Raw genomic sequence first — 15,820 nt, forward strand, 5'->3', positions numbered from 1 at the left:
TTCCCAGTAGATGTTACAGGGATGATTATGTGGGTACTTCTGAATCAACTATCTCCCCTACTTTTTAAATTCTGTGCAGTGTGAACATTAGACTACTAACAGCCATTTTATTTGAGTTATTCCCATAAATATTTATTTGTAGGACTGCAAAGTCTAGGTAAGACATGGTTTTAATAAAACAATACCCAGTGAGAAGGAAAATCAGGAAAACTGTTACAGAGAGGAATGATCTCACAGCAACCACAGAAAGAGGTCCTAAAGTCAGCAGATGTCAGCTACTAGATGACACCCAGGCACAGCATTTGTTCCACATGATTTAGAGGAGGGGTGTCAAACATACAACCTGCAGAATAGATCTGGTCCCTGCAGGGCATGTATCTGACCAGCGAGCAACTGGCTCTTCCAGCTTCCCTTCTTTGAGGATGCTGCTGCATTGCAGCTCACTTTTGTCCATCTCCCTCTGCTGCTTTCTGCTAAGCCAAGCCTCCCTTTCCTGCATTAGCTGAGGGCGCTCTTCCTTTGGAAGGAAAGGAGAAGGCAAAAAGCAAGAGAGTACCCTGCCCAGGAGAGAGAGCAAAGTCCAAATCTCATGGCTCTTTTAAGACCAGCAGTGTTTTATTTCAGGTGTAAACTTTCATACACTTCTTCAGAGGGAGGGAGGGAGAATAGTAAGACGGATTCTTCTGACCAGCACAATGTTTCTGTTTTCAATGAGACCTGGTCTCTCTCTCACAATCACACATGCACACATGTGTATGTGTGTTAAAATGGAGGGGCATGTTGGGATAAGGAGAATTAAAAATATTTTGGCTTATTCTGAAAAGTTTTTTTTTTTAGATTTCTCTGTGCCTAGCTGGGATTTTTCTTTCAAAAAAACCCTGATTAGGAATTAGAACACTTGGATTGGCTTCCATTGTTTAACAATCCACAGGGTTGCCACTTTCTGGAAAGGCAGAGAAATGGTAATTGGTCAGTGAAAGTCAGGGAAATTGGTCTGAAGTCAGGGAAATTGTAATTAAAATATATTCAAACTGGATTTTTGATCTGCTGCTGTGAGAGGATGATCTGTTCTTGTGGCAACTGGAATAGAGAAGTAGCAGAATACAAGTGAAAGTTAATGATGCCCTTTCCCAGCTCCACCTTTTTCTCAGCTCCACCCCCAGCAACCAGCCTAATGTGTTTGTTGAGCTCTGTCCCTGCATGATTTCCAAGGTCTGCTTGTAGCATTTGCAAAGGCTAGTTTAACCGTTTAGCAATAGACAAACATTAAACATCTGTTTCCATCCCTACCTGCTAGTACTGCTTTTAACTTACATATAAAGATAAGCGTGTTTTGGGGTCATGCTTGTGTATGGAATGGATGTTTTGTCTCTTGCTAAACCCAGAACAGTTGCAAATGAATTTGCTGCTGTTGGATTTCACAGACAACTAGCACTTTCTACCCTGCACCATGCAAAGTAAATTTTGCAAATGCGATTGTTTGTTCCTGCTGGAGTTTACAGAGTACCAACTCTCTCACCCTCTTTCCTGACTTCTCCTGTGCATAAAGGTTGCAAATGAAGGTTGTCTGCTTCCCTGGATTGCAGAAACTCCACCTCCTTTCTTGCTGCTGATATGCTCATTATACTTTCTGGAACCAGAAAGTGAAAGTGAAACTTTCTCAGCTTTGGAAAGTTCCTACTTGTTAGCATCAGAGGTTACTTGAATTGAAGTTTGTATCTTGGTGTAATTATTGGTGCAATTGAAAAACAGATGTTGGTGCAGTTAATGTTGAAAGAAGCTGATATTAAATCTCTCACTTCGACAAATATTTTTGCAGTTGAGACTTGCGTAGTTGTAGAGTGGAACATTTCGTTAAGCCTTGCATAAATGCAATATGACCTATTCGTCTTTTAACATGGTTATATTTGAATGGTATATTTGAATAACAACAGTGTCGACAGACAACCAAAAAGTTAGGGAATTGGACATTGGCTGGGAGATTTTTGCAACTTATTTTGCAGATTATATTTTGCAGACTCTCTGCCAGGATCTCCCAGCCACAGTTGATACAGGATGAGAACTGGAAGCCCACTGTCTGTCTTCTGGCCCTTTTTAGGACCACTTCAGTCAACTTTTTTCTGGAATATGTAGATAGAATCTTGGCTGCAGTGAAGCCTACCACCTGTCCCCTGGACCCGTGCCCATTTTGGCTTGTTAAAGCAGGTGATGCCGATGTCTGGAGCCCTCTGGTTGACATTGTTAATCTGTGCCTTCATCAGGGACATTCCCAGTTAGGCTCAAAGAGGCAGTGGTATGTCCACTTTTAAAGAAGCCATTTTTGGACCCTATGGTCCTGGCCAGTTACAGCCCAGTTTTGAATCTTCAGTTTCTGGGCAAGGTAATTGAGGAAGCTGTGGTGGAGCAGTTTCAAGCTTTCCTGGAGGATACTTCTATCCTTGACCCTTTCCAGTCCGGCTTTCACCCTGGTCATGGAACGGAAACTGCTTTGTTTGCACTCACAGATGACCTCAGAGGGCATCTTGATCAAGGCGGGTCAGTGCTGCTGTATTGTTAGATCTATTAGCAGCGTTTGACACAGTCAATTATGATCTAATGACCCACCGCCTTGCCGATATTGGAGTTCAGGGGGTTGCCTTACAGTGGTTTTCCTCCTTTCTCTGTGCTCGGGGACAAAGGGTGGCTCCTTGCGAGCAGACCTCCATGCATCACCCACTTGAATGTGGTGTACTGCAGGGAGCTATTCTCTCGCCAATGATGTTCAACATCTATATGCCCCCCCCCCCCCCCCCCGTGCTCAGATTTCTCAAGGTTTTGGGCTGGGTTGTGGCCTATATGCGGATGACACCCAGCTCTGTTGATGGATGGCCAATCAGATTCTGCCCCAGATCATCTGACTAGGGCTCTAGAAGCAGAAGTGGCTCAGCTGCATTAGAGGAAGGTGCTTGGAGCTAGGATAGAACTGCTGGTAAGCTGTTGCTGAGTGAGGAGAGTGTGTTTGCCTGAGGATAGTTGCTGGCGCCAAGCTCTGCTGTTGCTCTGGCTGTTGAGTCAGAGGTGGGTGGGGGCTTGAGCCTTTAATTTGCAAGGCTCATCCTTGCCAGAGGCAGAAGTGGCTCAGCTGCATTAGAGGAAGGTGCAGGGAAGTCAAGATAAAGAGAATTTTTAAATGGATGGCAGCATTATGGCTGGTGAGGGAGCAGCGGCAGTGATATGTAAAGACTGTGAGATGTTTATATTTCTACCTGAGAGTAGCAGCAATTACACTTGCAGCAAGTGTAAGTTAGCGGCCCTGCTGGAGGAGAAGATGCAGGGACTGGAGGCATGTTTGTCCACACTGCAGTGTATAAAGGAAGGTGAGGATTTTATTGACAGAACGCATGAGGCGCTGTTGAAAGGACAAGAGGAGAGAGAGGAGGTGGTATCGCATCAATTGGAAGAGAACCCAACACAGGAGGAAGGTTCCTGGAAAAATGTAACCGGAAGGAGAAAGTAAATCAGGAGATGTTCTTGAGCCTCTGCTGCTCAGCAATAGGTTCCAGGATCTCCCCACAATAACTGATTCTGAACCACTGGAACAAGGGCTACTTCCCCAGCCTACGCGAAGCTTGAAGAAAGTTTCTCAGGATCCTGTGGATAAGAAACCTGGGGCTTCTGCTCCCCAATATAGGGAGAGGAAGGTGGTGGTGATTGGAGACTCCTTGCTCAGAGGGGTGAAGCCCAAAGTGTGCCAACCGGACTTGTCATCCCAAGAGGTCTGCTGTCTGCCGGGTGCACGCATCCAGGATGTGACAGAAAGGACTGGAAGACTTATCAAGCCCATGGATTATTATCCTTTCTTGCTGATCCACGTGGGAATGAACGATACTGCCCATCATAGCTGAACGTATTAGAAAAGACTATGTGGCTCTGGGTCAGAAGGTGAAGGAGCTGGGTGCACAGGTTGTGTTCTTGCCAGTTCTTCCTGTTGAAGGCCTTGGCTTAGGATGAGAAAGAAGAATACTTCAAATAAACAACTGGCTACATCGATGGCGTCATCAGGAAAGAATGGGATTTCTGGACCATGGCTTACGCTTTCGAGATGGTGGTCTTCTATCAGAAGATGGTTTGCACCTTGTGGTAGGGAAAAGGGTGTTTGGTAACAGCCTTGCTAACCTAATAAGGAGGACTTTAAACTAAATTGTATGGGAGGCCTCGTATGATGCCAGAAACTGAGGATAAGAACACTAGTTATTTGCAGAGAGTGGCGCAGACACTAGGTAATGTTAACTTGCAGGTATGTACAGAAACAAAACCCTTGGGATGCATAAAATATGGATTCGATGTCTCTACACTAATTCATAGAGTATGGGAAACAAACAGGAGGAACTGGAAGTCCTAATACAGGAAGGGGACTATGACATAATAGGCCTTACTGAAACTTGGTGGGATGACACTCACAACTGGAATATTAGGATTCAGGGATACAACTTATTTAAAAGGTACAGACAAATGAGAAAGGGCAGAAGCGTAGCAGTATATGTGAAGGAGGTATATACTTGTGAGGAAATATATGAATCTGAGCATGGCAGCTCAGTTGAGAGTCTCTGGGTAAAAATAAAAGGAGTAATAAATAACAGTGTTATTATTATGTGGTCTGCTATAGACCACCAAGCGAGGCAGAGGACTTGGATGAGATACTCCTACAACAGATTGCAAAGTTCTCCGAGAGAAGGGATACAGTGATCATGGGAGATTTCAATTACCCAGACATCTGTTGGAAGTCCAACTCTGCTAAAAATGAAAGGTCAAATAGATTCCTGACTTGTCTGACAACTTCCATTTCCAGAAAGTGAAGAAGGAAACAAGGGGATCTGTTATGTTGGATTTTATTCTCACCAACAAGGAAGAATTGATTAAGAAGTAGAAATATTGGGCACCCTGGGCAGTAGTGACCATGTGGTTTTGGAATTTGCAGTCTTAGGGAAGGGAAAAGCTATACGTAATCAGACATAGATTGGACTTCAGAAAGGCAAACCTCAATAAACTTAGAACTGGGTAAAATCCCATGGTCAGAAATTCTTAGGAAGGAGGGGGTTCAGGAGGGGTGGGAGTTTCTTAAAAGCGAAATACTGAAAGCACAATCACAGACGATTCCTATGAGTAGAAAAAATGGAAAAAGCCTAAAGAAGCCAAGTTGGCTCCATAAACAGCTCTCTAAAGACTTGAGAAATAAACAAGACTCCTTTAGGAATTGGAAGGAAGGCCTTATAACCAAGGATGAATATAGACAAATCACCAGTGCTTGTAGAGAAAAAGTTAGGAAAGCTAAAGCTCAGTATGAGCTTTGGTTGGCCAAAGATGCAAAAACAACAAAAAAGGGTTCTTTTCTTATGTTCAGAGTAAGAAAAAGAACAAGGACATGGTAGGCCCATTGCAAGGGCGGGAAAGTGAAATTGTAACAGGTAATGAAAAGAGGGCGGAACTGCTCAATTCCTACTTTTCCTCAACTTCTCTTCTGAGGGAAACGGTGCTCAACATGGCAAAACCAGAACGTATAAGGAGGGTATGAAGTTCCAACCTAGGATCAGCATGGGGTTGTCCATAAACACCTAGTTTCTTAAAATGAAATTAAGTCCTCAGTGCCAGATGAACTGCATCCAAGGGTTCTAAAAGAGCTTGCAGGTGTAATTTTTGAGCCTCTGGCTATTATTTTTGAGAATTCTTGTAGAACAGGAGAGGTGCCAGAAGATTGGAGGCGGGCGAATGTTGTCCCCATCTTCAAGAATGGGAAAAAGGAGGATCCAGGTAATTACCAACCCATCAGCTTGACGTCTATACCTGGAAAAGTTTTAGAACAAATAATCAGTCAGTCCTGGAACATTCACAGGGTTGCCACTTTCTGGAAAGTCAGGTCAGATGGCTGTGATTATGAAGAGCCAGCATGGGTTTCTCAAGAACAAGTCATGTCAGACTAACCTGATCTCTTTTTTTGAGAAAATGACTACCTTGTTGGATCAGGGGAATGCTGTAGACATCTTTTATCTTGAATTCAGTAAGGCTTTTGATAAGGTTCCACGTACTATCCTTGTTGACAAGTTGGTAAAATGTGGTTTGGATCCTGTTACCGTTAGGTGGATCTGTAACTGGTTGACAGATCGTGCCCAAAGAGTGTTTGTGAATGGTTCCTCATCCTCTTGGAGAGGAGTGACCAGTGGAGTGCCTCAAGGATCTGTCCTGGGACCTGTTTTGTTCAACATCTTTATCAATGATTTGGATGAAGGAATAGAGGGAATGCTTATTACATTTGCTGATGATACAAAATTGGAGGGGTTGCAAATACAGTAGAAGACAGAAACAGGACACAGGATGACCTTGACAGGCTGGAAAACTGGGCTAAAACCAATAAAACAAATTTTAACAGGGGTAAATGTAAAGATCAGCATTTAGGTAGGAAAAATCCAATGCATGGTTATACGATGGGGGAGACTTGTCTTAGCAGTAGTGTATGGGAAGAGGATCTAGGGGTCTTAGTGGACCATATGCTGAACATGAGTCAACAGTGTGAAGTGGTGGCTAAAAAGGCAAATTTTGGGCTGTATCAACAGAAGTATAGTGTCCAGGTCACATGAAGTGATGGTATAGCTTTACTCTGCTCTGGTAAGACCTCACCTGGAGTATTGGGCACCACATTTTAAGAAGGATATAGACAAGCTGGAATAAGTCCAGAGGAGTGCGATGAAGATGGTGAGGGGTCTGGAGGCCAAGTCCTATGAAGAAAGGTTGAAGGAGCTGGGCATGTTTAGCCTGGAGAGGAGGCGGCTGAGAGGTGATATGAGCAACATCTTCAAGTATTTGTAGGGCTGTCATAGAGAGGATGGTGTGGAATTGTTTTCTGGGGCCCCAGAAGGTAGGACCAGAACCAATGGGTTGAAATTAAATCAAAAGAGTTTCCAGTTTCAGTGGGTTGAAATTAAATCAAAAGAACTTCCTGACCGTTAGAGCGATTCCTCAGTGGAAAAGGCTTCCTCGGGAGGTAGTAGGCTCTCCTTCCTTGGAGATTTTTAAACAGAGGCTAGATGGCCATCTGACAGCAATGAAGATCCTGTGAATTTAGGGGGAGGAATTTGTGAGTTTCCTGCATTGTGCAGGGGGTTGAACTAGATGACCCTGGAGGTCCCTTCCAACTCTGTGATTCTAAGCTGTGGTTGGATAGTTGCGACAAAGCTGGCTGAAGCTTAATCCAGTTAAGATGGAGGTCCTATACCTGAACTGAGGTCCTTTACCTGACTCCCAACTCTGGAGGGTGCATCTCTTGTGGTGGCTCAGAAGGTGAAGAGTGATACTGGATGCCTCGCTTACTATGGACGCTCAGATCACAGCAGTTGCTCGATCTGCCTTCTATCATCTTCGGCATGTCAGACAGCTGGCACCCTACCTATCTCCCCAGGATTTAGCTACAGTGATCCATGTAACAATCACTTCCAGGCTGGACTACCATAACTCACTCTACACAGGCTTGCCCTTGGGGCTGATCGGGAAACTCCAGCTGGAGCAAAATGAGACAGCATGGCTATTTATTGCATTGCCTTTACGGGTTATCATTCGGCCGGTGCTGCGCCAATTGCACTGGCTACCGATTGAGTACCAGATCCACTTCTAGGTTTTGGTACTGACATTTAAAGCCTTACACAGCCTGGGACCAACATACTTGAGGAATGCCTTTCCCCCTATACTCCCTGGAGGACATTGCTGTCTGCTATACAACACCTCCTGACCACCCCTGGTCCGAAGAATGTCTGTCTTGCCTCGACCAGGGCCAGGGCTTTCTTGCCTCTGGCCCCTGCCTGGTGGAATCAGCTCCCTATGGAGGTCCAGGCCCTCCATGGAGGTCCAGGACCAAGAGGTCCAGTTACTGCCATTTGACACCATTGAACCCTTAGCAACCTGCTGCTTGCACCTCATGACCTGGAAGACTGCCTTGCTTGTAGAGCTAACCTCTGCTTGCACGGCAATTGGACCGTGTGCCCTGCATGTTGACCTTCTTATACAATCTTCCATCCTGAAAAGGTGGTCTTGGGACCTGACCCTCCCTTCTTCATTAAGGTGGTCTCAGCTTTGCATGTTTCTCAACCCATAGTTTGATGTAGTGGTTAAGTACTTTTCTCCGTTTCTCACAATACCGGAACTCATGGACATTCAATGAAATTGCTGAGCAGTCGGGTTAGAACTGATCAAATGAAGTACTTCACCCAAAGGGTGATTAACACATGGAATTCACTGCCACAGCTTCAAGAGGGGATTGGATAAACATATGTAGCAGAGGTCCATCAGTGGCTATTAGTCACAGCGTATTGTTGGAACTCTCTATCTGGGGCAGTGATGCTCTGTATTCTTGGTGCTTGGGAGGGCACAGTGGGATGGTTTCTAGTGTCCTGGCCCCACTGATGGAACTCCTGATTGCACCTTTTTTTTGGCCACTGTGTGACACAGAGTGTTGGACTGGATGGGCCATTGGCCTGATCCAACATGGCTTCTCTTATGTTCTTAAGTGCACGGACTCTTTTCTGGGAGAACCAGGTTTGATTCCCCACTCCTCTACTTGCAGCTGCTGGAATGGCCTTGGGTCAGCCATAACTCTTGTAGGAGTTGCCCTTGAAAGGGCAGCTGTTGTAAGAGCTCTCTCAGCCCCACCTACCTCACAGGGTATCTGTTGTGTGTGTGTGGGAGGGGGAAAGGTACTGTGACTGTTCTGAGACTCTGAGATTCAGAGTACAGTGAGGGATATAAATCCAGTATCATCATAGTGAAGCCAGTGTCCTTCCCTCTCTCGTCTGATGATGGTCAACAGACTTTACATGCCCTAGACAGTAGAAGGGCACTTGCTTTTTATATTGACTGTACTAAAGACTTCAGACAGGACTCTAGGTTGTTCATATCCTATTCCAGTGCCACAAAGGGCAAACCCATTTCTCCTCAAAGGTTATCGAAATGGTTTTCAATGGCCATCACACTATGTTATGAATTATCCATCCTTACCAAACAACATGACTCCATGTAAGAATGTGGCCTTTGACCAGGCGGTTCTGAACTCCGTTTTTCAGTGTTAACTTGTTCAAATGTTTTCTCTGCTAAAAAAAAAAAAGTAATAACAAATGAAATGAATTGCGTATTGGTTCTGATACTACTGAGTGTATGCAGTGTTACTGCACACCTGCTGAATATGTCTGTTCTGCTTTGTTCTTTAATATAACCATACTGATTAAATGCCTGTTATCTCTTCTTCGGGTGATTTCTTGCCAGCACCCTCCATCCATAAATCAACAGCTCGCTAGTCACTCAGTGTGTGGCCTGCACAGAGACCACGAGGAATAGTAGTAGTAGTTTATTCATGGTCTAAGCCAGCATTTAGAATGAATAAAATCATACAAAGTTAAAACAGTAAAGCCATAAAACCAGAGATTAAAAAAAGGTAAAATACAATTATATAAATACAATTATGATATACAGCATTGACAGATACAGCAAGCAGATTGGCAAAAAATATTTAACAATTTCTTGTCAGAGCTTCTTAGTATTTTTCTTATTCTTGAGGTAAGCCAGCCAGATTTTTCTAATTTGTATGTAACCTCGGGGTTCTTATCATGAAGAAGATTCTTGAGGAGCTGCAATTTTTGACTACTGGTGAAAGGTGTAGTCATGGAGAATGGAAGAACTTCACGGTGAACATTATAAGCCTCGCAATCAAATATGACATACACCAAGGATTCTATGCCATTGTTGCAACAAGGGCATAAATGTTTTTCAAACTGCACTTTTCTGTATCTCCCCCCCACAACCACTGAAAGGAGAATGTCCCGTCTCATAAGAGTGAACATTCTTCTGCATTCATGGTTTGTTGAGCGGAATAGGTAGGGCATAGCAATCACCCTATTGACCAGTTCTATCAAAACACACCATTTTGTTGTGCTATTAAGGTCATTTTGTCTAGTGACATCTAGTATTCTCTGTTTCACAGTCTCCCTAGCACAAGATATTGTTTTGAAACAATCCTCTGTGGCCCTAATCCATCTTGGAATCAGGGTATCTTGCAAAATTAAACGTTTATCAAACCCTTAGGGAGAACTAAGTGCCGCCCTGAGCCACTTGTTGGGAAGGGCGGGATAGAAGTCATAAAATAAATAAATAAATAAATAAACTATAAGTTTTAACCAGTACTGGATGGTCAGGGTCCAAAGCCTTACTTCTACTGTAGTCATACTGATTTCAATCCTAATTAATGCATTTGGAATGCCATTGGGTACCTGGAGAACTGTTCTTAAGAATTCTGATTGAACAGTCTCCAGTTTTTTATAATTTGTGGTGATATTGATTGGAGCACCAAATGTTAATTGGCAGAGAGATTTAGCCTTAAACAATCTGAGGGCTGCAATTAGGCATTTACCCCTTTTAGCCCAGTAGAACTTTTGGATAGTCCCAGCATTTGAGGTAATCACATTTGAGGCATTTGAGATAATCACATTTATATTGGTGGTTCTTCCATGAAACCATGAAGAAGATAAACAGGTTGCTTACCTGTAACTGATGATATTCAAGAGGTCATCTGTGCAGTCACACCCACCTACCCTTCCCCACTGCTGGCTTCTTCTTTCATGTACCTTCTGTCCAGGGTTTCTTAGCGGTGTAAAGAAGGAACTGAGATGGGGGCAGGGTTTCCCTCAGCTCCAGGCATGCACAGTCAGTGCCTGTTCCCCAGAGCTAAGAAAAAGCCCACCAAAAGTCTAGCTCTACAACATTCCTGATGAGGGCTACAGCGCAGGGACAGGACCCAATGTGTGACTGCACAGATGACCACTCAAAGGTCATCAGTTACAGGTCTAACACAAGAGCCTACAGCTATATTTGTCTGTGAGGCTTATAATGTTCACCATGAAGTTCTTCCATTCTCCTTGACAATACCTTTCACCAGTAGTCAAAAATTGCAACTCCTCAAGAATCTTCTTGATGATAAGAATCCTGAGGTTACATACAAATTAGAGATATCTATCAGTGACAGGTAAGCAACCTGCTTTTTCCTGTCTCCTTACCAACACTGGTATCTCCATGCCTGCTACCCCTCTGCATATCACCCCTAATGAGGGCTTTTTTCCTAGGGGAACATGGCAGAACAGAGTTCCGGAACCTCTTTGTGGAAACAAAATCCTCAAAAATTGTTTAAAACTTCATGAGGGGCACCTGTGTGTTTCTCCTTCATTTCCAGAAAAAAATCCCTGCACCTAATCCAATCAAGCCTAATGTCATTCACCTGCTATTGACTTTCAGCATCTGAAATCACCTTTATCATGTTTATATTTCTGGTACCTCATATTATGTTTTATGGTACGCATGGCCCAGCCCAACATAGTGACATTTATATTAGATCTGGCCCTTGTAACAAATGCGTTCAATACCTCTGATTTACAGTGCTCTTTAGATGCTGCTTCTCTCCCTTTCCTTTCGCAAGGGGCATGCTTGGTAACAGTGAGTTTAGGGGTGTCTGATAAGATCCCACCCCGTTGTCTAATTTGGAAGAATTTACATAGTCTCCTCTAGGCTTGCCAATCCCCAGGTCCCAGCGGGGGTTCTTCTGCTTTCCCAGGCTCCTTCCCGCCCCCAGTCAGCTGGCCGGCAGGGGGAAGCCCTGCCCCCACAGCCCCCATGTGACTTTCTACCTCTGGAGGCTTGAGTCTCCGATTAGAAAGGCTTCCTCTTGGGATGGTGTGTCTGTGTTACTTTGAAGAAGTTGGCAGCAACTCATGAGTAGAGACACCAATCCCTCGCTTCAGAATCTCCAGAAACCGGGGGGGGGGGGGAGAGAGGAATTGTCTGCTGGGCACTTCATTATTCCCTATGTGGAGATTGATTCTCTTAGGGTGTAATGGGGAATTGATCTGGAGGTATCGGGGGCTCTGGAGGGGCTGTTTGTTGAGGTAGAGGCACCAAATTTTCAGCATCTAGTGCCTCTCCCCAAAATACCCCCTAAGTTTCAAAACGATTGGACCAAGGGGACCAATTCTATGAGCCCCCCCAAAAGGTGCCCCTATCCTTCATTATTTCCTATGGAAGGAAGACATTTAAAAAGATGTGCTGTCCCTTTAAATGTAATGGCCAGAACTCCCTTGGAGTTCAATTATGCTTGTCACACCCTTGCTCCTGGCTCCACCCCCAATGTCTCCTGGCTCCACCCCCAAAGTCTCCAGATATTTCTTGAATTGGACTTGGCAACCCTAGTCTCCTATACCGAAGGCCTAGCTTGCGCTTTTGCCACTGGATCAAGCTTCAAAACTACTTGAAAAAAATACCCAGATTACCCATAATCATATCCCTATTTTATATATAATAATCTTTCATTACAATAAAAAACAGCCTTTATTGGCATATGTAAGAATATAAGATAGAGGGTCGGCCAGGTTACATATTAAAAGAATATATAATCCATATAGAATAAAATTAGAATTACAAGATAAAAATAAAGTAGCAACATAGTAAAACCTGATACATAGTACTACTTTTCAGGACAAGTAACCATAGCTCTATAAAAAAAACTTTGCTACTAATTCTGCTATTTCCGGATCAGAATTATCAAGCAAAAAAAAACACCTTAAAATCATCAGAGGTCTCTAAAATTTGGGCCAGTGTGGAGTAGAAAAGATCCCGGCCAGACGCCAAAGAGGACATTGGAGAAGAACATGGGCGACTGTCTCAACACAATCCATTTTACAGGGACAGCATCTACTTGAATAGGGAGTCCCTTGGAATTTGCCATATAAAATGTCTGATGGAAGGGCATTGAATCTGGCCAAGGAAAAGGCTCTGCACAAATTTGGAGCTAGAAGTTGGTAGAGGTACACAGCTGGAATATTTGCATTTGGAACAATCCCCAAGTTTAGAGGAGAACATGTTCTGTTGGCAAGACTATAAAGAGTTTGTAGCTCTGAGCTCAGTAGACTAGATTTTATTTCTAAAAAAGCCTTGGACTCATAAAGCAAGGATAAGTATTCTAAAGATAGATTCGGGGAATTTATTTTAGCTTCAATGTAAGATAGCCAGCTAGAATGATCAGATTCAGAAAGTAGCTGGCACAGAAAACTAAGTGGATCAGAGTTTAAGTGGAGTTGTAACCAGAATTTAATAGTGCAATACCCATGGCTTAGTATCCCACAAATTCTGACCGCACTCCAAACATAAAACGACATAAGGCACACACATAGGTACCCCCATGATCTTTTGCAAAAAAGGTAGAGTGGACACGTTCAACTGATAATAATCTAATTGCTTTTATAGTTTTGTGCTCCCTGTTGCCTGCAGTTTTTACAGCTGCTTCTTATTTTTTTATTTATTTCAGCATGTTTTTCCTGATTGCTTGTTTTTAGCTCACAGCCATTAATTTTGTTAATGTTGTAGACTTCATGCATTATCTCCTGTTGTTATGCTTAGTGTCTCAAGAGTGCCTGCTGTATTATGCTTCCCTACGCATTGATGGGTACTTAACAAGAACCTGTGGTTGGTTTTCCAGCATTATCTAATTTGATGCCTTGTCACTAAGATCATGTATTTGAAATTAATATCAGCCCTAGTGCAACCTTGGCATTTAAGGTGTTCTCACAAAATATTTAAAGAAGAACAGGGTGCTTCTGTAGCTCTAGGCTTGTGTTAGATATGCCCCAGTAGTTCAGTACTTTTTTAATACCTGTATTGGGAGTTCTCTAATGCTGTTAAGTAGAATCCAAGGGTAAAAAAGCTACCAAAACCTATCTGATCTTATTCGTGTATAGCTGATTTACAATGGCTTGGGGGAATATGGTTGTCATCTAAACTACAGCCATATTCTAAACATGGTACAATTATATGTGACTGTTAGCATCTGTTAAGGTGCTGATATGTACATATCCCTCTGATGACCACATGTATCCAGTGATCTCATAAATTAACCTAATGGACAGAGGTGATAGTCCAATGATTTTTATTTTACCCAGAGTAGATGGCACCATTTTTATGCAGGAAATATGTTTTAGACTTTCTCAGTTCTTTCATTTTTACTTTCTTCTTCTGTACTGCTTCATTCCAGCCCTTTTCGCAGTTCTGTATTAAAGACCTAGGTTTCTAGAACTAGGTTTCTCATGCAGTCATGTTGTTTAGAATTTTCTGAATGCTGACAGTTAAATGTTAGGATTTCTGATTAAAGATAATCTATCTATAGCACACTGATCAGTTTTTCTTCAGCACATTGTTTGGCTAAATTCTTAATTGGCAGATGGCTGTTTTAATGCTGATGGGCCAGACAGTTAAGAAAATGCTGGTTCAGTTGGGCAAACTATTGGATTGTCTGTCAAAAAAAGGATATTGCAATCACTGCTTTCAGGAAAAAAAATTAAACATGTATGCCTATTCAGACCGATTTTAATTAGTTTTAAATATTATGTTCCCATTATGAGTGGAATTATGCTCACTGGTATTTTAGAACATATGCAGTTACCAAAATGATGCAACTTGGAAGAAAAATAAGTGTTTACCTTTCATTGAGTATGGTGCTTTGCTGACAGAAGTTACCATGTACATGTAACCAAATACAACTGGTTTTATTCTGATAAATTTTAAAATAATTTGAAGTTAGCATTTTTTCCTTCTGGGGAGAATTTGTGGTTATGCAAATGATCTCCGATCCTCCCACAATGTGTCAATCCCTATTGTGTATTTTTAGATGAGCTGGTGAAGCAGTACATATCTGATCTTCAAAGCCCTGAGGAAATGATTCGGTGTGGCTTTTCATTAGCCTTGGGTGCCCTTCCAAGGTTTCTTCTAAAAGGCAAGCTCCAGGAGGTGAGCTAGAATTGCAGTTTAGATTGGAGTTCTGCAAGTGCTTGAAGAATGTTTGAGTTAAATCTGAGTGCCTGGATGATTGGGTACTCTCAGGATAAATCCTCGTCAAACACTTTTATAACTGGATATCTATAGGCAAGCTTATACTTGGCTCATAGGAGACATCATGTTAATGGAGAGTAAAGTTCAAACCAGTATTGCGTAACAGAGGATCATTTCTGCCTAGTCTGGTTGGAGAGAGCAGTAGTCTTCCTTTTTTTTTGTTTGCCACCAAGTCATAGTAGACTTATGGCAACCTCATAGGGCTTCAAGGCAAGAGAAAGTCAAGGGAAGTTTGCCATTGCCTGCACTGCATAGCAACCCAGGACTTCCTTGATGGGGTCCCATCCAGGTACTAACTCAGGCTGACCCTGCTTAGATTTTGAGACTGGGCTAGTCTGAACTAGCTAGGTGAGAGCTCCGTGCATGTTGCTTTCGGGAGGGGGGGGGTTGCATCACAAGAGTAAGCTCTTCATGAATGGGCTGCATTTTCTTTGACTATAGCAAAGGAAATATTTAAATACAAGCTTATGATCTCACAGTGCCTGTAGTCATGCCTACAGATTTCCAGCAGCAGTATAAGAGACCACACAGACCACATGCATTATGACTGGCCAGGAAATAAATGCAACAAATGTCATAATGTGCAGTTAGGAGGAAAAGCTGTGGACTGTATGGAGAAGGGCAAACGTGCGTCTGTCCTCCAGGAAATTTTGTCTTTATTTAGTTGCTAAATTAAACATGGACACAGTCAAGTAGTTTTTGTCTGATATTCTGTGTATCCGAACCTTGCCACACAGTTAAATGATGGATTAAGCTGAAACTAGAGCCTGAGGGGTCCGAGAGGATGCTTTATTCTTCTTAGATCCACCATTCCCCCTCCAGTTCCTTTAGCTCCCTCTTGTTTGAACATAACTCATTGCAAGTGAAATTAATAATTATT

General features: G+C 42.9%; 1 protein-coding gene across 1 annotated transcript in view; it reads left to right on the forward strand.

Moving 5' to 3' along the window:
* TBCD (tubulin folding cofactor D) overlaps positions 1-15,820 on the forward strand; it is a 275,953-nt gene that overhangs the window by 215,941 nt on the left and 44,192 nt on the right. The window contains exon 27 of the mRNA XM_060253390.1: positions 14,720-14,838. Within this exon, the coding sequence (XP_060109373.1) occupies positions 14,720-14,838 (119 nt within the window). The remainder of the gene's footprint in view (positions 1-14,719; positions 14,839-15,820) is intronic.

This window comes from Heteronotia binoei, chromosome 13, assembly GCF_032191835.1.
Source record: "Heteronotia binoei isolate CCM8104 ecotype False Entrance Well chromosome 13, APGP_CSIRO_Hbin_v1, whole genome shotgun sequence".
NCBI lineage: Eukaryota > Metazoa > Chordata > Lepidosauria > Squamata > Gekkonidae > Heteronotia > Heteronotia binoei.